At 34.8% G+C, this 26,044-nt stretch overlaps 1 protein-coding gene across 1 annotated transcript; it reads right to left on the minus strand.

Annotated features, from left to right (window-relative positions):
• Positions 1-2,711: 2,711 nt before the first annotated feature.
• On the minus strand, positions 2,712-26,044 carry LOC145592474 (DNA-directed RNA polymerase III subunit 2-like). Its single transcript, XM_081648928.1, has 31 exons — positions 25,965-26,044; positions 25,593-25,668; positions 25,282-25,403; positions 25,010-25,102; positions 23,946-24,018; positions 23,768-23,858; positions 23,631-23,683; positions 22,392-22,456; positions 20,741-20,846; positions 20,536-20,646; positions 18,791-18,850; positions 17,955-17,993; positions 17,822-17,872; positions 17,593-17,691; positions 17,388-17,447; positions 17,202-17,294; positions 16,589-16,720; positions 16,435-16,479; positions 15,167-15,244; positions 14,782-14,921; positions 14,591-14,681; positions 11,691-11,812; positions 11,241-11,376; positions 11,034-11,164; positions 7,784-7,909; positions 7,653-7,708; positions 7,124-7,194; positions 5,777-5,861; positions 5,593-5,696; positions 4,447-4,575; positions 2,712-3,282 (listed from the first exon to the last, which is right to left on the minus strand). Exons 2-31 carry the CDS (start codon positions 25,665-25,667, stop codon positions 3,232-3,234), a joined length of 2,688 nt encoding a protein of 895 aa, XP_081505054.1. The 5' UTR covers position 25,668; positions 25,965-26,044; the 3' UTR covers positions 2,712-3,231.

The following is a 26,044-nucleotide window of genomic DNA, read 5'->3' on the forward strand; positions in this document are numbered from 1 at the left end:
TTCAATATCGGGTTGGAGATAAGGAAAATCACTCTCAAAAAACTGCACATCTCATGAAATAAACATTTGCTTTGTCTCCAAATCATAGACTCTCCATCCTTTCTTCCCGATGGGATAGTCTAAGAAGACACATTTTCTACTATGACTAGCAAATTTGTCACCTTTACTCCGTTGATTATGGGCATAGAACAAACAACCAAAAACCCGAATGTACTCATATGAGGGTAATTTATCAAATAAAACTTCGAAAGGTGTTTTATAGTCAAGCAATCTTGAGAGTGAAGGATAGCTCAAGTTTTTAGAGCTTCCTTCCCGGTTTCAAGAGATCCTAGGATCGATTCTCACCTCCGCCCTTGTGGCTCTCTAAACACCAAAAAAAGTAAAAAAAATATAGTCAGGCAATCTTGAGGGTGTTCTATTAATTAAATGACAAGCACCTTGAACACATTCCCTCCAAAATTTCAAAGGCAAATTTACTTGGAAGCGCAATGCCCTAGCCACATTCAAATTATGTTGGTGTTTCCTCTCAACCTGCCTATTCTGTTGGGGTGTCCCAACACATGATGTCTCAAAAATTATCCCATTAGCAAAAAAATAATCTTTCAAGGAATTGAACTCTGTACAGTTGTCACTACGAACTATTTTTAGGACTTGATTAAATTGACGTTTGACCATAGAAACAAAACTAAGAAACATAAACTCAACTTCATTTATATTACTTATCAAATAGGTCCACACACCACGTGAAAAATCATCTATAAAAGTCAAAAAATAGTGAGCACCACAAGACAAAGGTATAATAGTCAAAATAGTGAACTAGCTCAAAACTACAACTAACTTTATTTTTGCTGATTGGGAAACTAATCCTATGTTGTTTTGCCCGTAGGCATACATCACAAGATTTATTTTTTATTCTTCTACTAGAACTACTCACAATGGGAAGAGAACTTAGTACTTTTTCTGTAGGATGTCCCAATCTTTAATGTCATAACTCCAAGGAACGAACCATGTCCATTCACAGTCAATGCCTTAACCTCAGGAACACCACATAAATAGTAAAGTCCATCCACGCGTTTACCCGCTTGATGAGTCTATTTTATATATATTTTTATTCCCCGTCCCACGATCATATTTATGCTTCTTTGAGCTCTGCGGATCTATTTTTATAACTAATATATGTTTTCTAGTGTTTTTGTAGAGTTGATATTATTTCGTAGGAATTTGCAGAATTATTACAATTGCCGAGCTTATTGAGACACTACAAAGATATTGGAGTTTGATCGTATTGTGTCACTCCGGCGCTCCCATTCCCTTCCCACACCCTCGAAACCGCCCATGGGGCCGAATTTGGGGGTTGGGAAGGGAGGAGGGTCAGTTTTGACTATTGGGAGGTTGTTATCGAGGGAAGGTGGGTGGTTTGGCAGGTGGAAGTGGGCCGACTAGGGTGGTTCCGAGGGTTGGGAGAGGTCGACTGGCCATTTACGGGGGTTAGGGGAAACAACCGACTACTTTGTGATGGGCAAGGGGTTGGCCCTTGGGTTTCGCGATGGCGGAAGGGGTGGGGTGATGGCTGTTAAGTTTTTTGTTTTTATTTTATTTAATTTTAGACCAATCACATGCTGACACGTGTATTAGTTATCTGTTACAACAAGTCGTTGACTTGGTATTGACTGGTTGGGATCATTAGAGGCAAACAAACCCCACAGTTGGGATTAATAGATAATAAAACTTAGTTGAGATTATTGAAAGTAGATTGCCAATAGTTGGATTTATTAAATTGTATTTATCCAAATAAAAATGGGGATCATACATGTAGGTATTTTTGTTCTCCGTATTAAAAAGAGGAGAGATAGTGAGTACGAGATTATGGTTATAGATGATAAAAAAAAAATATGAATAAAAGTTGTCATAAAAATGAGTAAAACTCAAAAAAACGAATGAAAACAAAAAATGGGTAAGACTTTAGAAAAATGAGGTAGTCAATTTTTTTTAATAATCTATACTATTATTTAATTAAATATTTAAAAATTAACTATTACATTTTCTTTTCTTTTTTTTTTTTTTTTTTTTTTTTTTGTGACAAAAGCAAAGACCGAACCATACACTAGCTCCTAAACATAAAATCGGTGAGAGTAATTCGACATTGCAACATAAAATGTCATGTGCCCTTTGAACTTGATCTCTTTGGACTTTTATAATTGCACATCTTTGGAACGTTTCTCCCACTTTCTTTATTTCTTTAATTGTCCAAGCTATCGAGACATCCTTACCTAGACTGTCTTGCAGGTTGTTGATGAGTGCTACCGAATCAGAAAGGATTAGAACCCCTTGTTCCCCTTTTGCTTTAGCCCATTTTAGCGCTTCAAAGCATGCCCAAGCTTCACATTGTAGCGCTGAAGAAGTTGCCCCATGCTTCCCTCCTCCTTCCACGACATTGTTAGTATTATCACCACTTGTGGGTTAAGTGTGCTGTTAAAATCATAATTTGATCCAACAATCTAAATCATAGGTTGGGTTTTAAGGTTGGTAGGATCGTACAATCCTACTTGAATATAAATAATGAAGGGTAGATTCTTAATACAAACCAACATCCAAAGTATTCAATCTATATTAGTATATTAAAGGCAAAATTGCACTAATTGACACGAACTTTGTGAAGCTCACTACTCATTATCATCCCTATGGTATCACAAACTCACAAGTCCAACTACTGATTAAGAAAAAAGTAACTGAATGCGTTCTTTATTGATTTTTTTTAATTTTAACTGAGTATCAAAGTCATACAAAACTGGCATTTCCCGTAATGCTAAAGAGAATAGTAAGTGATGCACACATCATATATATACACGACTATTTCTAAGATCAGTGTCTACAAAACTCCTAATACGGGCATACGGCAACACACCCTCCAAGAGTCGTCCCTGGTTGAATGCAGGGCTGCAGGGGTTTACCGTGCTGCATGTGTCCTGAATCTATTCTCCCTCGTATGATAAAGCAACATTTGGTCACAATAGAGAAAATCCTGGTTCCCGCGATTGATGTATTTGGTGGACACTAGACCACATCCCCCACGAGGTCAATTGGTCAAATGCACCATTTTTCCTTATGTTGCTACAGTCATTTTATTCACAATATTCCACTCATTAGCTGATGGAGATCATGCCAACGCCATATTGATATCATTGCAATATTGCATCTCAGAGCTCAAGTGTTTTAAGAGATAGTAGCAAATCAAACATCGGACAACTTCAAACGAGGAACTATGTTCATCGATTGGAGTTCCTGCAAAGAAGAGAAGTAATTTGTCAAAAATACTTTACTAGAAACATGTTTAGTCACAATCAAACAACAAAAGGGCTTCCTAATGTTTTTTTATCTTACCATTTATAAATAAATCAATCAATCAATCAATCAAAGCCTTAATCCCAAAAGTGGGGTCGGCTAACATGAACCAAATTTGATTATTCCGTGTAGTCATCAACATAAATCTTTCTCCTCCATCCCTTACGATCCAAAACTTCATCCTCACGTAAATCCATGCACTTCATATCCTTCCTCACTCCTTCCAACCAAGTCATCTTTGGTCTCCCTCTTCCTCGTTTAATCCCTCCATGGTCCCACTCTTCCACTCTTCGCACCGGTGCACCCTCGGGTCTCCGTCTTACATGTCCAAACCAACGCAGACGATTTTCCCTTAATTTATCTACAATGCCCGCCACACCTACTTTCTTGCGAATAACCTCATTTCTGATTCTATCTCTTAAAGTGTTTCCACACATCCACCTTAACATGCGCATTTCCGTAACCTCCATCTTTTTAATATGCTCTTTCTTAGAAGCCCAACATTCTGTACCATAGAGCAACACTGGTCTTATGGCAGTCCTGTAGAATTTTCCCTTCAACTTTAAGGGAATGCTGCGGTCGCATAACACTCCCGTGGCCGCTCTCCATTTAAGCCACCCTGACTTAATCCTGTGGGTCACGTCTTGATCAATGTCACCATTCTTCTGGATGATCGACCCTAGGTACTTAAAACATTCACTCATGGTCAAATCCTTTCCATCCAAACTCACCACTTCATTGCTTGTCCCCCTCTGAGTGCCAAAACGACATACCAAATATTCAGTCTTACTCCGACTTAGCTTAAACCCTCTAGATTCCAACCTTTGCCTCCATTGCTCCAACTTGACATTAACCCCATCCTTAGTCTCATCCACCAAAACGATATCATCTGCGAACAGCATACACCATGGAACCTCATCTTGAATTGGTCTAGTTAATTCATCTAGAACCGTTGCAAAAAGAAAAGGGCTTAATGCAGACCCTTGATGCAATCCGATTGTAATAGGGAAATCTTTTGTCAACCCTCCGCATAAATAAATACTGTTACATTATGTACTTCGTAAATTTTTTAGGCACTGGATTGCATGGGGGAGTGGAATTTACCTGAAACAGGAGCTTGCAAGCATAGGGCAATTTCATGGTGGATATATTTTCCCCATTTTTACAAGCACTGCAAATACCAGCTTTCAGTTTATGGTTGTAATATCCCAACAATCCGCATGATCTACAAACCTGCACAGATTAAGGATGAATAGGAGTTGAGCAAAACTGCAGCATGCCAGCATGCAATCTAATGACAGATCATATGAATTATACAGTTACAGAAAAAAAATGTTTTAATTAAACACTGGTAATAGCTGGTCCTGGAGAACATCCATCCAATATGAAGAACATAAAAAAATTCCAACTGCCTCTCACCCCCACCCTCTCCTGAGCAGAACAGGGAATTTTTTAAGCATGAGAAGTAAAACATAAATACTTTTTAACAATAGAAAATTCAGCAGATTTCTACACTATGTACACGGATATTCAATATTCTGTATTCATTCTAACTTAAAACAAATGACTCTTCTTATTGTGTTTTCTGACTATTATTCTTTTAAAGATTTATGTCACTGATCAACTGAAAGCATTTGCTGTTTAGTCCCTCAACACAAATAACATTCCAGCTTTGTAGACTGAGATAACCAGAAGAGAACTTGGTGAATAGCTAACATGAGATAGCCCCAAAAGCAAAGGGGAATCAAATGCTTACTCAACTGCACTGGAGAAGACAGGAAAAACCCATTATATTGACGCTGGAGGTGAAAAATCAAAACCCACTTATCCTCCCATTTATCCCTGACAAAAGCTCCACTATTTCATCTTATTCAAGAGCTGATGCATCTCTTACTGGAATACATCAACTGAAGAAAATTTTGTGTGCATCTCTCACATTGCATTAAATATACCATTTCCAGAAACCCTTTTAAACTGAATAAATCTAAACCAATCTCTCAAATTTACATGGATAAAATCCCAATATTGTCCGGTACATTGAACACCTTTAGTTACGGAACATTAACGAAAACACAAGAAGATAGCAGAGCTTTCTCCTTGCAACAAGCTAGAATGAGGAACCAGATGGTCCCACAATATCATTACTCAGTAAAACAACTAGATAGCATCCCACATTTACTAGGATAAGTGATATCCATGTAGAATGAGAATAGACAGCAACAGGTTCTAATTTCAAACATATGCACTTGCCTGAACTTGAAAGGGATCACTTGAGAGCATCAAGCGTTCATAAATCAGATTGCTAGCACCATAAGCTATCAAACAATCACGCTCCATTTCGCCAACCCTTAATCCTGAACAGACAATTGGTGTCAACGAAAACAGAACTTTTAGCAGTTTATAAAGAGCACAGTTATATTAGTAATTTTAGTACCTCCATTTCTAGCTTTCCCCTCAGTTGGTTGCCTAGTTAAGATAGCACGAGGACCAAAGCCTCGCGCATGCATTTTATCCAACACCTGTTTGCACCAAAAAATGGAGCAATTAGTAGCAAAACTTCGGTACCAGAACACACCACAAGAAACTAGAATTGTTCATGAGAGCAAGAGCAGGGATATAGTACTCAGTATTAAAAACCAAAATCTTTGATAGTAGAAAAGATCGCGAATAGATTACAGAAAGATGTACATCCAATTCATGAACACAAAACGAAAAGAGATTATTTTTTTTCCTATTTTTATTCCTGCGGTGGGGATGGGGGTGGAGAGAGAACTGAAGATGATAGAGGAAACTACAAAGAGAGGGATCAGAATTCCATCAAACTAGAGAGAAGAAAAGGCTAAATCAAGGAAATCAGTGTATGAAGAAGACAACTAATCATAATCAATCCTATTCCCCTCTAACCAAAGCACCCATAATAGCATAAAAGTCAAATGCCCAAAAACTTTACACCTCTTAAAATCTAAGGTACTACACCCAAATACTTCCTCCGTTTCTCTCTAGATGCACCATTTATTTAAAACGGAAATATCATAAAAATTGCACCCTTTTCTTATCATGGTTTTTTACAGGACCTATATGCCCCTACTTTTCACATGGTGACCAATTCCCAGTTGCCTTAATTCATGTAGTCTTCTTTGCTTAAAATACACTTCACAGACCCCTACTTTTTCTCCTAATTTATTGTGCCAATAATAAACGGTGCAACTAAATAGAAATAGAGGTAGTATTTCTAAACCCTAGAATCCTGGAACCACGGAAAATCTACTTTACCATTACAAGAAGAGGTCCCCTTTCTCTCCAGTAGAAAGCCACAGATTCCATGCATGAGGATGCAACATCCTTCATATAGGAAAGTTCAAAAATGTATTGAGTTTCACCAAACCAGCGACCTGCTTAAGAACCCAGTCTCCTAAAAAGGTGGTGATAGGGAAAGGTCCTAAGTTAGGAGTTCTATCTAGGAGGCTATAAATTGACAAGTAAAGAAACTCCATGAATAAGTCAACTAACTTGTCTTGCGAGCCAAACAAAGATGATCAAGGTATAGAAGTGGGGCTTAGTAGAAGGTTATTTATCTTCCTACTAAGCTGTGCAGAGCATTTATATTAGTCACTATAGAAGCATGGGAATCAACTTAACAAACAAATCTGGGGACGGGGGTGGGGGTGGGGGGGGGGGGGGGGGAGATAGGAGAAAAAATTACTGCAATCAGCACATTTTCATTGTATGAAGTAGATTTCATGCACAGTAAATAGTAGTCAAAAGATTCAAATAATCTCACCATGTGTTTTAATTTTTGATAGTAAATTGGCCCCATGAATATATATGCTTGCAGTGGTTCTCCAGTTATGCCTGAAGCAAAAGTAAGAAAATTAAACTTACATTCATACAATAATAATGTGCAGACAAGGGGGAAAATAGAGGGTAACTTTTCAATATCATGTTTTTTAGCTGAATAACAGCAGTAAACAATGAAATGAAAGCTCTTTAAAGCTGTGGACATTGAATGTATATTGGTAATAAAATTGATAAGCAAGTCAAAGACAATTTCGAAGTTAACAATTTGGTAATGAAAATTTTCTCAACACTTGGGAAAAATAAAATCGGCCACAAAAAAATTTGTAAAAATATATTATATAGTACATGAAATATGGCTTCAGATTTCATATTCGAAATACATAATATCCAAGATACTGTAGAATGTTGACACTTGACAGAAAAACTAATGGATATAAAAAAGAAAAAATGCAAGAGAGAGGTCAGAAATACATATCTCATGATGTAAAAAGGTTTAGAAGGACAATAATAACCTGAATAGAGGAAATCTTTGCCGCTGTAGCTGAATCCATGCTTCACTAAGGTCTCACTGGGAAAATACACAAACTAAATTCAGAAGACATCTTGGGGAAACCAAAACTCTATCATACAAGTGATACAAAACCTTATATCTTCAACTTTGTCGGCATGGCCACTTGGTTCACCAAAGGCACTTCCATAGTGATATCTGCCGCATGAAACTCCAGCTTTACCTCCCAGAAGCTCAATCATCTTCCCTACAGTCATTCGACTGAAAAAAACAAAGCCACACAAGCACATTATATATAAATAGATTACAATCAAGCATAAGATGCCCGTCTATATGATCAGTTTACAATACACACATATTAAGCAAGATATGTTACCCTACCAAAGATATAAATCATGTAAACATGTCCAATATCAGTTCATATTCTAGTCATGTCCAACAACACATGATGTATACTATATAGATTGTTGAACAATAATGATTACCATAACATCGAATAATTTTCTCCATGCTCTCCCACAAAAACTTCTAAAGCATTATTTGCCAAGTGCACCAATTGCCTTTGTTGGTGCAGTGAAGGATCTTTTATTTTAATAATTATTTGGTTGTGCTGGGAGTGCGGAGGAGAGGTTACATTTTCCCTGTCATTTACACCAATAAGGTCAACTACATGAATGAGGAAATTATCTCTTGCCCCATCAAAAACCTTTTCTTGCATTCACTTCAATCTAATACAATTGTGCTATGTGCTTATACAAACCCATTTCCTACATATCGTTTTAACTTCCTCCATAATCAAAACTTTGCACTTCAGATCCTACATTACATGTCCTTCTGTTTATATGTAATCAAAAACCATACACAACTATAACAAGAGCAATCTAAATAAACACTATTAACTTAAGATTTCCTATGAGAAAAATAGATAAGAAAAAAGGAAGATGTTCTAAGGACTACGGAACTCTAGCAATTTCTTCAAGATTAGCAGTAGAAAACAAAAGCTTTTAACTCATTCATCTCCTAAATAAAAGAGCTCTCTTTAAAATGTAATTACAACAAGAAATCAAACTATCGTCATTCCACAAGTAAGGTAATGTGTACATAAGATATAAGATAGAAAAAAGGATTGACCGAGCTTTCTCTACAAACCAGCCTTCTCTATTTTAAATCTGGTAGTCTGCCAAGGGAATTGATAACAGATACATTGTGGAGGGTATCAAAAGTCCAACACTGATCGTATGTGTGTCTTGGAGGCACAAATGAGGTCAAAGACTAAAAAAAAAAAAAAAGAAATCATGGACCCCTTAGGTATCTAAGGTTCTCTAATAAGAGTGGCTAGAAAATATCTATTGAGACCTACAACACAATAAAAGTATTTAAAGTAAGACAACAATGTGTAGGGGGCGTTGATTTTCATCCAGTGATCATCAATTTCTAAAGAGGTTCGCTTTGGTTTAACAATTACCCCACTGAATACAAAAACATAATAAGTAACATAGTAATTGCATCCAAAGCCTAACATGAAAAGGAGGTTAAATTTAAGGTATAGGTTGGTTGATATAGGAAATTAATTCCCATAGGCAATTGAATTTCATTGGAATTAAATTTCCTCTTTCAATTTCCTAGGAATTGCATAAAGTTGTTTGGTTGTAGAGAAGGAATTTGCAAATCACGGGAATGTTAAATTCCCGGGGAGGGCTTGGTAATTTAATTCCTACATATTTCACTTTTTATAGTCAACCAAACAAACCCCCCGTTTTTAAATTCCCATGATTTTTCAATTCCCCACATTTTTTGTTCAACCAAACAAGGCCTAAGTGTCGAACATCACTAATGCTTACTAAGGTTGGATTTTAGCCATCACTGATCATACACCCTCCCCTAACACCCTACACAACCCCCCTCCCCAAAAAATAAATAAATAAAAAAATTAAAAAAAAAAAAAAAAAGATCTCCCTTTTCAAATTCTGTAGTATATATACCAAACTCACGTAAACCAACATCAGCCTGCCCCAAATATCGTAACAAAATGGAATTCTTATCCCTTAAAGAAAATCTTTATGGTTGCATTAGAACAATTACGATATTCCCTAGAAAAAACACAGGGTTTTGCATTCACATAAATTTATTACTATTAAGTGTTGGTTTCCTATTCTTTTATACAGATGCAATGACAACAACCAAATAGTTCCATTCTACCTTTGACATAAGCAAATATTCAATTTAATTTATAATCACTGATTTCTAGCTTAAGCAACATGACACTTTTCCTTATTTTTTATTTTTATTTGGAACATTGTTTATCACTAGTGAACAATAATCACAAGTAGGAAAATGAAGTAGGTAAAAAATTGCTAAGAGGTAAAGAACAAAAGGAAGTGGACTTAAGTCCAAATTATTAACACAGAAGGTTTAGTGAAAAAATTATACACGCCTTATTACAGCTATGTATTAAAAGTTTTGTTATTATTTTCAGTACTTCTCAAAGGGATAGAATATCATTTGTAATCCACACGTGTGGCTATCTAAGAGGGCTGTTCCTGCAAGGGATAATTTCAGAATAGAGTTTCTCGCTTAGCTTCTTACTCCTTATGAAGCTATGTGATTGATTCTTAGTCCTTTTCAAAACCACATTCACTTTCATTGAAAAAAAATAATTTAAACATCTAAAAGAAAATTATAGACTCCTAAAGATTTATCTTGGCCAAACACTGTAAGATGAAGTGAAGTAACATCATAGAGATAATGAAGAAGCGTACACTGTAAAGAGAATATAGATTTCCACCAAAGAACTTTTTGGGGAAAAAAATAATATGTCTCATGCCAATTACACCGAATAAAAGCAAGAAATTATTTGCAATTTGAAATAGAATCTCAAGGAATAGGCATGCAAGTTGGTAGCCAAGATGATCTTCTCCTCTTATGCCTCCCAAAGAAGTCAACTGCAAATGTTTATCAGAGTCTGAGAGCAAACCTAGCCAGTCCCAAACTCCCAACCCAATAGTTTCCTATATAGTTAACATGAAAAAGCTATTCCTCCATGTAAGAGCATATGCCCCGGATTCCCCAATAACAATGCACAAAACACACAATTGGTAATAAATATGATTCCCCTCTGACAGTTGAACTTTCTATGAATACATTTCAGCAAAAAAGATTAAACTTGTAAGTTTGGTGTTATAAGCATCAACTTCTTCTGTTATCATCTACTCATACTATATTGTTTTGCAAAAGTAGAATAAAATTACTGTGACATCAACTAAAATAAATCAAAATTTAGAAGAAAAGCTTAGATGACTAAAGTCTAGGGAAGTGGTTCTCATTCATAACATCAAATCTTGTCTACATCAAATCTTAGTGGTGGCGGTGTTCAGCACAAGAATACCTTGGAAACCCATGGGGATTCATAATCAGATCTGGACAAATGCCACGCTCAGAGAAAACAAAATCCTCTTGCTGAACAATGGTACCACATACACCTTTCTGCCCATGTCTGCTGCTAAACTTGTCACCAACCTGCAAGAAAGAATGAGTGTGTGTTTTAATGTGACAAATGGATGTTGTATTGAAAAATGAAAACAATTGCAGTTACCTCTGGACGACGAGTTTGGCGAATTATGAAATTTATACACATGTTGCTATTCTTGTCTGCGAAGAGTCCCACTCTATCTATCACTGAATTATCTCCAGCAAGACCACTAAGTTTGAAAGGTGTTGGCCTATACTCACTGGAGAAGCCATACCAAGTTACATCAAAATGTTACTATATGCAGAGACTACTGTCAGCTTTTTAAAGTTTTAGGTGTCCCATAATAACGTTCCACATAGTATATACAGTAAAACATTTCACATAAGAAGATTTAGGAATGGACAAGAGGAAGAGGTAAAAAGAACAAGTGATTCATTAAAACCATGTGCTCCTTAACCATTCTTTATCTTTACTTTCCTAAAGAGCCTTCCTTGAGATGGTTCTCCAAAGTAGCACAATATTTTGGGACAGGGCATAAATAAGCAACCAGAATAAAATGAAAAATCAAACAACCTATCTGGTATCACTCCTGAGGTGATTGGCCCCTTTGTAATCTTTGGTGTGGACTTGTTAACTAAGAAGTCATCTTGTCGAATGATTTGTCCTGGAGCAGCAATACCGTCATCATCCAATGCCTAAACAAGTAACAAAAGTTGCTTAGTGAAAAATGCTATAAAAGTTTTAATTGTTATTTGGAAAAAAGATTATTTAATCTATATGAATAGAAAGCAGAAAATACATAGGAGAATTAGTCCTCATAGCAGCAGAAACAGATTACAAATTTTTAGTCCACAAAGATGCTAAACAAGTTAGTTTATCCCAGAAAGTAGATCACAAGTTGGAATGATTCCAGAGACTATTTGTGCATTCCGTTCTAACTATTAACTACAGGCACAACAGCATCATCATAAAGCCACAACATCTGCTTTGCCTTTAAAAGACCAAAACACAAATTTACAACAATACAAAAAAGTACCACGGATCCAGGACTACCTGTACACAGCAAACAGCTGCCTCAAAATATTACTCACCATCTCACAATGAAAGAAGGCAGGCAAGCACGACTCACTATTGGCACCACACAACATGCACATGTCCAGCAAAAGAGCATATCAATAATGTTTATTCTACCCAAATCCAAAAGCTCTTACCTTAAGAGGAACCTGCCCCTTCCAATAAATTTGTCAACTGGGAAGAGAGGATAACTAGGGATGTAGCAAACCAAAGACTTGGAAGTTGAGCAGCCCAATAAATCCCTCAATCACCTCCTAGAATCCTCTACCATTGAGAAAACCAAGGTGTTCATTCATTTCCCTATCACATTGATGGCTCCACAAATGAAGATCCCAACCATTGCAAGAGTGGAATAAGGAAACAGGAGTGTAAAGTAAAGTGGATAAGTTATATAATTGAGGGAAATAGACACAAAATGGTTACTCCCATCTCTAACTTCCTCCCAAAATGTATATGTGTTAGCCATCATCTGTCTAATGTGTTGGCTATGAAAGCACAATGTATCATGTGTTAAGTCATGCCAACCCAAATTCCCAAGAGTAGGCTAAATTGGTTTGATGCGTAAAGATTTAATATATAAATAAATAAAAACAACAATATTTCCCACATTACCACCAACACAAGAAGGATATCCTAGATTCCTAGCCTTCCAAATGATGAATACAACACGAAAAAGACAACTTCCACTCTCCCATCTCAGTTTTGAAACTTATGATTAAACCAATTTCTACCAATATATAGCTCTCCATTTAATACAACAGCACAAAACTTTCATAGGACCTGAAAGAAGTATACCCTAAATTCCTTCTTACAATGACTCTTGCAATATTCCAATATTTTACATGTAAGGGTGAAAATAACTCATAGAACTTTTACTCTCCCATGTCAGTTTTGAAACTTATGACTAGCAAGTCTGGGTAGGGTCCAATCAGGGTCCTTTACCCTTTTTTTCCCCTAATTTTAATCGTATTTTTTAGTGTACGATTGTATATATCACGCAAAAAATTAAAAAACTAATACATGAGAGCATTAACAATTAATTTGACAAATCGTAAAACAAGCGGTGAAGTAATGAAGTTGAGGACTTGAGGTTTCTCTGTTTGGTTGGAACTCTGGACTGCAGATGCAAAATGTGGGATATGCGGCAAGCCGACTATAAGCTCCTTACATACTTAGGGTTTTACAAGTATTATTTGATTTTGATTTTTTTTTTTTTTAATTAAGTAATTGGGCAGGTCTAAGTACGGGTCTGGGTTTGACGGGTACACGAGTAGGGTCTGGGTCCAAATACAATGTACCCGGACCCTAAACCCTACTCGGTACCACCTATACTTATACCCATACCCTACCCGTACCCATAGGGTCTATAAAAATTGGACCCATACTCGTATTTTAGGGTAGGGTCCGATAAGGACTGCAAGTGTCCTAACCCATTGCCATCCCTAGATGTCGATGACCATGGCGTTGGAAGTTGACCCACCACAACTCTTTCTTTCACACAAACGGACACACCGACATATGACCAAGTAGTCGTAATTTGCCACCATAGATATTGAACAATTTTTTTGGGTTCTACAGGTGGTCGGTTTTCAAGTAAGTAAAAGTGATTTTTAAGAACGGACTGGCTCGATTGGGTTAGGGACGTCGAAAAATAGCCGAAATGTCCTTGAAACGTCCCCATCTCTCATCCTTGCCATACCCAAAAACCCTTCCCGTACCACTTTTCAAGGAAACGCCATACGTCCCCGGTACGGGATATGGCACATCAATGGTGTACCCGTGCTTCATTGTGTAAATCTACTAGTTGCCTAGCCACATGTATGTGGGATGCCCCAAACATTCTCAAGTCATCTATATTTATAGCTACCAAAAATATTTCTGTAGGATACACATCATAGTCATGGAAAAATATTATTACCATATCCCGGAAAAAGCATAAATTGGATTCACATATAAGAGTAATGTCTATACACTCCAAGTTCCAACACAATAAAGATCAAGGCTACGCAGATTTGATTATAGTTGCTCACAAAATCTCAACACCTCCTAAGAATATTTAAAGGGTAAAAGTAGCATATCTTTTGTTGTTTCAACAGCTTTCCATATTAGACATGTTTTGTCACCCTACAACAATGGTACATAGGTTGTAATTTTATCAGAATTAATAAGTGACAAATGATAACTTTTAGACTTTTAGAAACAGAATATTAATGAATTCATTGCCTTAAAAAAATTTCAATCCCTAACCCCCCCTCCCCACACAACTTATAATCAACAACACACAAGCATGCACACGACCCAAAAGAAAAAAGAAGAGCAAAAAACGCACAGACCTTTCACAATGTGGCATGTCACACTGAACAAAAGATATTCAGATTGTCAAAGAATTGATGTATTACCTGCATTCTTTCTGCAGCATATCCTTCTCTTGTAGGGGGAAGTATTCTTTCAGATGCATTATTCTCGTACCTCTGCATAATTGCACTCTTCCTATCAAACGGCAGACACAAGACAAGATGACAAAAAGAAATCAGTCATTGTACAAAATTGAAGAAAATAAATTGGTCACTTGCTTAAATTTAAATAATACTTCTTCATCACTATACAACGCCCAAAACCACGATCTAATGATGATTTATTCATAACTATAGCATCCTCTATATCGTATCCAGTATAGCTCATTACAGCAACAGTTGCATTCTGTCCAGCACCAAGCTTATCATACTTCACCTGTAAATAAGTACAAAGCCACATGCTCAGAAAAAGTCTTTGGCTTTAACAGGCTGTTTCTATTTAGCTTTTCCAGTCAATAACCACCATTTGGTGAAATAGACTCAAACTCATATTCAAAGGAAAAAGACAAGGTTAAAAAGGGGATCCATGCTCATTCATAACACTCGCAATAAAAAATTCTCCTCTGAGAAAAAATAATATAGATCGGCAAGTAGCCAAGTACAACAAGTTAGTGAACATACCAATTCGATTGTTTTTGTCGTCAACAATGGTCTTTGAGGATATACTAAAAGATATAGTAATGTGTCCATCCTGAAGAGCTACATCATTGACAAGCAATAACATAATGTGCAATTAGCTCATCATAAATCAATATAAGCAAGAGGCAGTAATTAAGACAAGATTATAACAAAATGAATACAGGGAAATATGTTTCACTCCCGCTTGTAAAAGAGTACAACAAAAATCTAGATAGCCAAAAGTATCTAAAGAGAAAGGATGTTCATAGAGCATGATCACAATAATATGTAAACAAAAAAAACATGGCTACAAAGAAGATCATGCATAAAAAGATTGAAACTAAGGCATCCAAAAGCGCCTTGACTCCCTTGAGATTAATTTTCAATATAACTTTTGGAAAAAAAAAAAAAAAAAAAAAAAAAAAAAAAAAAAAAAAACATTTAAATAAAATTCAGAGGGAGATAAAAAAAAAAAAATTATAAAAAATAAATAAATAAATAAAAAATATATGATCAATCATGTCAGAACAGGATGATGCAAAGAGCCAGAAACCAGTATCGACCAGTATCTTACCACTTCAACCCACTTTGGCAGTTACAAGAGCATTTAATGCAGTTAAACCAAAACATCTGACAAATCACGAAATCTGTCTATTACAGACATTAGAGAGTAGTATTACTTAACAAAGAGTGCTGCAACAGCACATAATTTAATTGATTCAGAACTCAGCCAATAAGCGACAAGAAAGCAACCAGGTATCCAAAGATGAGTAGCATTACTCTCTCTCAAACACTAAGTGCAATCCCTAACACCAACTACTAGTAATTCAGTAAGGTCAATATCACGCTTTATATGAAAGTTTTATTAAGAATCCCATCGCACATGAATTCATTCAATACCATATTTTACAAAAATGTAAAGTGATTATTGCTCTGATACTTAAATTGGCAACTCGATGAACCTTGTTTAAACCAAGCAAAAAGTCATGGACATCTTGTTAAGGTTGTGGGAGATATAATCATTGAAACAAACATATGTTAACGCTTCAGCCTATCCTACTCTATCTTGGTCAGTCCTGACAACAAATTTCTGTATCTTAACTTCCACAAATAGAGTTACAGATCAATAACAAAGCCAAAAAATAAAGAATTAATGACCATGGAGAAGTATAAGAATAAATCTGCATCGTAAAAAAAAAAAAAAAAAAAAAAAAAAAAAAAAAAAAAAAAAGATTTGACAATAGAAAGAGCATGATGAGATGGATACTTGCCTGATTATAAGCAATATTTCCCATGGCTTGCTTTCCCATAGCACACTAGAGAGAAAAAAGAAATTCCACAGTTCAGTAGAAGAATAGAAAAGGAAGTAAAGAAGTACTTCTCAAGTTCTTATTCATTTTCCAGTTAATAATGTCTGATACATGCCTGATACGTATTTCTAGGCGACTGATTGTGATGGGGATAAGGGATCAACCCAGAAATAACACCCAAGATTGTGAACGGCTCAATTTCGATATGAGTTGTCTCCAGTTGGGCTTGGTCTTCATACAATGCGATCTAACAAGAACACACATATATATAATTTTTACATTGCACATTGAATGCATGGTAAAAACAAAAAAAAATACCTCCTCAGTTTATTATTTTTATCTGACAAGTTTTAACTTTTGATATTATTCACGAACTTTAATTTGACTAGCTTTTGTGATTTATAGCTATGGTATTCATGTGGAACTTGTTTGAATCCTTTCTATTTACATATTATTAATATCAACTTTTAATATTTTTTAGATGTTGATAGTTAGAGATATTAATCACTTGTGTGTTGGAATGTGATAAAAGAAACATGTCAACTGAAAAAGAACATCAGAAGTAGCATGCTAGAAATGTGGTCTTCTGTGGGTGCACATACCAATAGATCAAATAGAAAACTCAGCAGAAAAGATGCAGATAAATGGTGAAAACCCTCAAATGTTAATTTGCTAAACAGAAAAGATGCAAAAAATAATGTCCAACTGAACCATCCATGAACTTTTACCTGAGAAAAATCAAATCTGCTAGAGCGACTTTTTTTAGTTAATATTGCATCCACCTTTCTTCCAACTTCGGTAATCATCGTTTTGAACAAGTCCTAAATTTATCATCAAAGTTCAGTTCAATATATAAAAGAGATAAAACTCTATGATGTACATAGAAATAATGTCCAGTGCATATAAGACAATACCTCAAAAAGCGTAGCGAGTAACTGTCCAGAAAGTTCAAACCGCTTGTTCCCCACATAATCCTAGCAAATCACAAAAATTTGGTATGTCGGTCAGATTTGTTGATTCAGATCTGATATTCTTCCAGAAAACAAGCAAAAAGCTGAAACTTCGGCAGTCAAAAGTGTGGACGTCAAGTCGTCAGCACTGCACATACAATAAACGCACCTTGTCATCTACTGCAGCTTTATTTAAAAATGCCTCTAACATACGCCTCATCATCACAGCAGAGTATAAACACTTGGCACGAAAGCTGCTCCCATGCATCTGCAAGAGGCGGGACATGAGATTAATATGAAGTTCTTTGTTTTCCTTTAAGCCTCTCAACAGAAACACCAATCTAAATTGGAACTGAGAGGAACTGCATATGTTGAAAACAAGAGTTAGCATAACTAACCGGAACATGTGCAATAAATATATCCTGTAGTATTTTCAAAGCTCTATCTTCCTGCAATTGAATTTCTACTCTCTGTCAGGAATAGCATAGAAAGATTCCATAATTGAAAAGGTTAAGAGGGACACAACATCACCTTTTCAGATTGAGCACTAACAAATTGTGGTTTTTTGACCTGAAACAGGTAATCAAATAAATTAAGCAACCAGGATAAATCAGTCATAGATGATTTAAAAAGATAATTTTAATTATCTAACAACACCCATTCCTTATATATCATTCAGATAATATAAATCCAGTATGCAGTAGAAAATAAAGAACATTTTGAAATGCACCAATAACATTCTTTTTGCATAAGGCCTGCACTACCAGCATCCAGCCCTTAATGATATCAACTACAAATGACTCAAGCAAATACATAAAAAAAAAGTTCCAAAACATGTTTCAAACACGGTGAATATTAAGATAATATTACTAGACACAGTAGTGATAGTTAAAAACAATTTAAATTTAGGTGTGGATATAGTCACTTTACAGTCCAATGAGTAGCCTAGATTCAGTACAAATAGATAAAGAAAGCAGCTAAAAAAAATCAACTTCTTCAAAAACAAATTTTCACACATGACATCATGCCTTTACATTTCATAGGATTAAAGTAAGCCCTTCACAATTGCTGCGCATAAAAAGCAATTTGAAAAAGGACAAAAATCTAATATGGGTGAAAAAACAAGCTGCCTCAACTAGCACCAACAATTAATGGAGTTGAAGCAGTATAGAGTATAGACTTATTGAAACACACAATATGACTGCTAAAAGTATCATTCACTTTTGGAATTAAATACAAGATATTGTAAGGAAATGAACCATTCAGTGTAAGATTATGCAACTTCTAGGGAAGACTATCCCCGATATTATAAATACCAGCACAAACAAGTGTAACCGACAATTTAAATTAGTACAAACAATACATACCTTTTTCTCAAGAAATTCAAGAGCTTGTCGTTGTGTTTTTACACCAAAACTTGCACATTCCTAAAACACAAACGTAATCAACAATTTATATTGAAACATGAAACAGGATTAAGCATAAACACAGAGAAGCACAAAGAATATAAAACAATCAGCAACTTTACATGATATACCGTGAGGACAAAGAAGTCTCTAATAGTTAATATAATAACTTATGTGGCCTATTTTAAGAGACGTGGAATTGATTTAGTCCTTCCAGTTTCTAACTTCTAAACATGTTTGCTGAAAAAGGTTAAAGGGAAGATACATGTCAGAATGAAGCATCCTTTTCTCCAAAACTTTCAGATCGCCTAAATCTGGAGAAGGGGGGAGGGAGTAGTAACTTGAAAGTGATATGAACTATGACTAAGGCCCTGTACACTTCACCCTATTTTTGCTGAACTGAAATTAATTTTATAGAACTGAAATTATTTTTGCTAAACTTAAATTATTTTTACTGGATTAAAATTATATTTACTGAACTGAAATTAATTTTGCTGAGCTGAAAGTGTTTTTACAAATTCTCTATTATAATTTTTTTCTTTAGAGTCACTGATTTTTGCTCAAACAAAATTAATTTTACTGAAATGGACTTATTTTTACTGAACTAAAATTATTTTTACTGAATATTATTTTTTAAAAGTGAACTAGATAGGGCCTAAATAGGAACAATCATCACCCACCATCTTAAGACCTAAAAACTTAGATCATCAGCTAGACACTTTTTTGACGACATTAACTAGGGTCCAGGAACAACTGGCCATCGTCAATCAGCCCTAGTAATCACCACTACACCAGCCATAAAAAATTTCCCTTCGTAACAAATAATTAGCCAGATATCAATCACCAGAAACAAGTGAACAATTGGAAACCAATATCTATCATCAGCAACCAAGCAGTTCGGTGCTAAAATCTAATCATATGCCAGGAAAATAAAAAATAAAAAAAAAATAAAAAAAAAAAATAACCCAAGAATATATAAGATAACAAAGTTTCATTCACTAACAAAATATGAAAATCAAGAGGGATTCCAGAAGTGTGCCATAACTTAGCAAAACTAAAGAACTCAAACCACATTTACATCTAAGAGGGACATGACCTGCCGGCAAAAATTACACTAGCATTATACCAAAGAGAAGCTAAATATAAAGATGATATCCCTTTGATGCCTAAATAGAGTAAAGACTTATTACCTATCCATATACACAACTACTCTATACTCAATTACAAATCAAGTTTCATAACTCTTTAATTTTAATCAGTTTGAAGTCTTCGAACCTTGCAAGTACGTTAGCGTTTTGGCACAAGTAATTAGTGCTTCGGTACTTACTAACTAGTTGACAGAAACTAACCATGCCTCCTAAGACCCCAACGAACATAGAATATAAGTCGCCAGTAGCTACGAAAATAAGACTATTTATTCCCTCCATTTTATAAAGTTTTTCCCTCTTTCCATTTAGAGTCCTTCCATGAAGTTCCTCCCACTAATATTTATTACCTGTTTTCCATGAAGTCCCCCCCCCCCAAAAAAAAAAAAAAATTGGTCCACTTTATGGGGCTACATTTCCTATTACACTATATCAAGTACCCATGTCTGACACGAGTACGTGTCCAAGCATCCGATTTGGCTATTTTGTGTAGATAAACATGCCTAGTAATTAAAAAAAATGAGGGATAAAAAAAACAAATTAGAGTTCTACAATAATTACCTCAATAGAAGGCAATAGTAAAGCACTATAGCGTGGATCTCGTCCAATCATTTGTACAACTTCTTGGTCACTCTCTATTCCCATAGCCTTCATCACCACCATAATGGGAACCTAAAGGCAACAGGCATAATTTACTTACAACCAACATCAAGTAATGAGAAACGTAAATGTTTAATGCAAGACTAATATAACATATAAGAAATACCTTATTCTGAAACCTATTGAGTTGTAGATATATCTTCTCTTTTTCCATCATTATAACAGTTTTACTCCTTAATGTTGCACCCAGACTAGTAACAGATGCAACCAAACTGACACACAAAATTATAATTAGAAAGAGTGCTCAACCTGACCATCTTTTGTTTGTCAGGCAATCATAGAATAGTGAAATAATTAGAATATCTTACAAATGCAAAGAGAAAGGAAAAGCGTCATGCCAATACAATAATTATATTGAGCACTTAGGGGAAATGTGAAAAGTAAAAATGTTCATGTCCAGATTCAGAAAAGTGATTTATCAAACAGTGATGACCTAAGATTAGTAATCTAACTTCAAAACAATTTTTGGATACAGTGAACAGCTAAATCCTAGCAATCACCAGCTGTCATACGGAGTATAACTAAACCATCAACAGTCAAATTGAGACAGCTAAAATATGTTAAGACAAATATGAAGATCACATAATAAAACAAATAAAAAGATCACATAATAAAAGGAAATTTACAATATTTTCAAAAACCGAGGAAGTATTAAAAGTTTAAAACTATAAAAACCATTTTTAATCAGCAAAACAAGTGTCAAGCCTAATAGTATCTACAAAAAAATCACTCAAGATTAATTATACATCCAAATAGTGATGAAATAGCAGGCCCAAAGGTCCTGCCCAGACCCAGGGCACGTTGCTGACCTCTATTCTTTACTTGGTTCATGATCCCAGGTGGATATAGTCATAAAACGGAAATCTAATTATATGAGCAATAACATAAATCACATTGATGGGGGGAGAGAGAGAGAGAAATGAAAAGGGGGATCAATGTGATAGGATATATAACATCTTAACCAAACAAGGAGACATTGTAATGAATATGGAGCTTACATAAAACGGAACTTCTGCATTATTTAAAGAAAGGAGGAAGTATTAAAGTAATAAATACCATTTTTAATCAGCAACACAACACACAAGTGGCAAGCCATTAACTTTAGTTTATTTAGTATAATTTTGAAGATAATATTGTTTACAAAAAATTGCTCAAGATCAGTATATGTCCAGATATATATATGAATAACAGCATCAATCACGTATATAAGTAAAATGAAATTCATAAATTTAATACTCCTCCGTTTTTAAATACTTGCTCCATTTCTCCATGCGAGGAGTTTTAGGAGAAATTGGAGAATGTAATAAAATATAGAGGTCATAGGGTAAGGGGAAGAATAAAAAATTGTAAAAAGCAAAAGTAGTTGAGAGAATTGAAGGAGAGAGAACATGAAATTAATAAAATATGATTTATGTTGGGTCCACTAGGTGAGAGAAATGAAGTAAATATTGTAAAAGTTTCCAAATAAGGAAATGGAGCAAGTATTTAAAAACGAACGGAAAAGGAAAGTGGAGCAAGTATTTAAAAACGGAGGGAGTATTGAGGTTGAAAAGGATAGGCTATTAGTCTAGTCTACTATTAAGGCAGGGAAAAGGATAATCCTTTAAAATTATTATTTCTTTTATGTGAGGAAAAAAGGGGTCCATAACTAATAACCCATCTTTCGCAACCTTTAAAAAAAAAAAAAAAAAACAAAACGTAGAGGAAAAGGTTAAACTAGCAAATAAATAAGAAGCAACATCAAACGCTGAACTCACTTTCCCTTCTTATCAACTTCAATAATTATTCTGTTATTTGAAAGCTGTTCTTGAATCATAATCACCTGCACATAATTAAATTATGATATCAATGAGCCTGCCTTACTCACTTAAGGGAAAAACTATTCAATGACTTTATATAATGGTACTAAAGAATTATATTTACAAAAAAAAAAACAAAGATATGTCACCCATACATAAAGGAGGGAAAGTAAATAAAAAAAATATCACGCCCTTGAGCGACCATGAATCAATTTTTAGACAAAATCATGATAAATCAAGCATCTCTTGATACCTAATACTTGACCCCAATAATAAAAAAGCCTTGAATGGGAACTTGAAACCTTGCAAGGGGATATAACAACCTCAAGTATCCATCAATTTCTTTCTCTCCAATGCACCACCAATTTGCCAACAAAACCATATTCCACATTTTAGCAAGCCTTTTTGCATTTATCTTTCTCAAGCTACAAAAGCATCTTTTATTAAATTAGGCTGAACAAAACTACTGTAAGTGTTAAAGAGGGAGGGGAAAAAAGGAAAGAAGAACTAAAGGTGACTAAAAGACACTTTCTCCTTAAAGCACAAACTACACCACCTTGCAACAAACATTCCTTCTCTTAAAGAAAGCCTTAATTAGGATCTTAAGTCGTCCAAGTGGGAAAAGTAATAATAGCAGGGAAGACCATTGGAAAGTTCCTTTCAAACATAAAACAAAAAGGAGCAACTCTTGCTATGTTAATAAACCATCTCATCATTTGCGACCAAAAATGACTTTTAAGCAAAAAGATGTTCCAGAAATTCTTTAGATCAATGGTCAAGAAGTCTTAAAGAAGTATGATTTGTAAAATTGTATATAGTAGTTGTAAAATTGTATATAGTAGTTGTAAAATTGTATATAGTAATAGGAAAGATTGTTCTTATGGTCCTGAGAAAAGATATAGGATACACAATAATATTGTACTAAATACATAAATAAAGAATAGTAGATTAAAATAAAATGGTATCTATGATGTTATCCATAAATTCAAGTGATGATTGGCACTCAATATAAATTTCATCACTGGGCTCCAAACATCCATCATCCTCGAAAAGAAAATGAATCAACTATAAAGCTATGTCACATCATGCATGTGGATTTCCCTAGAGTCAAATAAGCTAAAGTAGTAACGAAAGGAAACACCAAGTTTTATGTATTAGCTGAAAGAATACTGAAAAAAGGAGCAAAGAATACAACACCTTCTCATTTCCTTTCACAACAAAATACCCTCCTGGATCAAGTGGGCATTCACCTGATGAGAAAAACAAAATCAATGTTATAATGTCACCGAGAGAGCAAATGAACGAAAATGCAACCAGATAAGACAGTGACAAACCAAGTTTGGCTAGCTCAGTCTCATCCTTCCCATATAACACACAGTAACGACTTCGTAACATGATAGGCATTCTTCCTATTATTACATCTTTCTGCCAAATATGAAAAATATTGAAGTGAAAAGCATTAATAACTAATGTTTAATTATGCAAAACTCATGCCCAATATCACAGACATACCTTCTCACAGAGTTGCTTTTGACCACCAGTTTCAGTAACATACTCTATATGAGCTTCTATAGGTGCCGCATACCTGCCATAATACAACAATAAAGCCTTAGTTTCAAAACGATTTTTGGGATGATCACAATATGCTTTTTTGGATTTTTCCATGCAACCTTCTGATTCAACCACCACATAGGAACCAGGGTTTATATGTCAAAAGAATAGATGACCCAGATGCTGAAATTGATAAACCACTTTAATAGAAAAAATATATTTAAGGAGTAAAAAAAAAAAAAAAAAATGGCATTTTTAGTCCTCATTTAAAAACTGCCATTCATCTAAGCACTAACGCCAGTCAATTAACAAAGTACCACGTACAATAAATCTACATCAGAAAGTAAGGCCAAAATTTAAAACTCATTCTCTACCCATCAAATTATTCTTTAGGTTGATGATATCTACAAAATTTCGCAAATATGGTAGAGTTAATAAGAAAGATAAAGAGAAAAATGAATCTAGCTCCTACAATATGCAAAATACTCTAAGAATGTACTGCATCAACAACTTAAATATTGCCAATAATGTGGTTTTGGACGTGAATGTCTAGTGTTGTAGGGTTGTAGCCTCATGGACCTATCCCCTAAATGTTCAAGAATCTTTCTAAAATTCCACATAACTTTATAGAGCTCCAACCTCATCTAAACGAAACAGCCAAGAATGAGGAAGTGAAAAGCCATGTAGAGATTGATGACTGCCAAAACATATGAAAATGCTACCACTTTTACCGACTTGAATAGGTATGAGACAAAAGGGAAGCAAAAATGATCTACAAAGAAGACTATGTGGCTCGTCGTTCCACAGCTCCCTAATGACTAACTCCAAAGGCCCTCTTCAAAGCAAGAATAAGGAATTCCAATAAATTTATCTTTACATGTTAGTAAAATATGTGCTCAAAGTTTAATACATGAATAGTGTAAAAAGACAACATGATTCAATGAAAAAACAGAGGATTTACATAATAGAACCATAAGGATGAACAAAATCTAAAACCAATAAGGTAGAAGGGTACGGTTACGAACGTCATATTTGATAGTCTGCACATCTGAGGATTGATCTTCTCGAAAACACCGTCCAAAACAATAGATGGTTCGCCAATCTTAACATCTAAAAACCTGTAATAGATAAAACCCAAAACATTGACAAAGAAACAGCACATATTTCATTAAGATAAAACAATTAAATTAAATATATACATGAAAGAATAAAGATGTTTCACTTCAAACTGGTATGGATTCAAGCAGTAAATAGCATAATAACATTAATAAGAGATTCAAGCGGTAGAGATAAATACTTGAGATAGATTCCGCGGTCAACATTGGATCGAATTTCATTGTTAACTCGGACGATCTTCTTAATCCCAGTACTAATAAAATAATTGTAAGAATCCAAATGTTCCTTCACTAACCCTCTCATCTATACAAAAAACAACACAACGATACCCAAAAGTCCAATTATTAAGTATGCTCCAAAAAAATATAATGTAGAAATTACATGAAATAAACCCAGTAATACCCAGAAACCATAATCATTCAAACCGTTCGTTCAAAACAACGAATTAATCATCAAAAAAAAAAAAAAAAAAACAAATTGAAATAATCATACCTTCAAAAACTCAGGAATGAGTTGAAATTTATCAACACTTGATTTTATAGGGGCTGCTAAAGATTGCTTGTCCATCCTGAATTACACATTACACCACCAATTACAAAACACAATATTTAACTAATTCCATAGTAGTATAGTACAATCCTAATATTAAAGGATTCTGCAATACATTAGCAACAAAGTTTGATTAAATTATCAAATAATTAGGGATATTTGATTGAATAATCAATTAGGCTCATAATTGTATCTTGTAACAACAAAATCGCTGGTTATAAGCTTAGTGATTAGAACCAATAGTTGAGATATTCGAACCCTAACTTACTACACTGACAATTGAATTAAATTAAACCCTAGATTGTGGCAACTTACTTGAGAAGCTGCTTCAATGGAGAACGTCAAGTGCGCTTCAGTGGAGAACGAACAGAGAGAGACTGAGAGAGAGGAGGAGG

This window comes from Chenopodium album, chromosome 18 (genome assembly GCF_948465745.1).
Source record: "Chenopodium album chromosome 18, dcCheAlbu1.1, whole genome shotgun sequence".
Classification (NCBI taxonomy): Eukaryota; Viridiplantae; Streptophyta; class Magnoliopsida; order Caryophyllales; family Amaranthaceae; genus Chenopodium; species Chenopodium album.

Coding starts and splice junctions, on each gene's coding strand:
- LOC145592474 (XM_081648928.1), bottom strand. CDS start 25,667: ATGGACAAGCAATCTTTAGCAGCCCCTATAAAATCAAGTGTTGATAAA. Junction 14,682..14,781: donor CGTTGTATAGTGATGAAGAA/GTATTATTTAAA, acceptor GCCGTTTGATAG/GAAGAGTGCAATTATGCAGA. Junction 7,709..7,783: donor GACAAAGTTGAAGATATAAG/GTTTTGTATCAC, acceptor GTATTTTCCCAG/TGAGACCTTAGTGAAGCATG.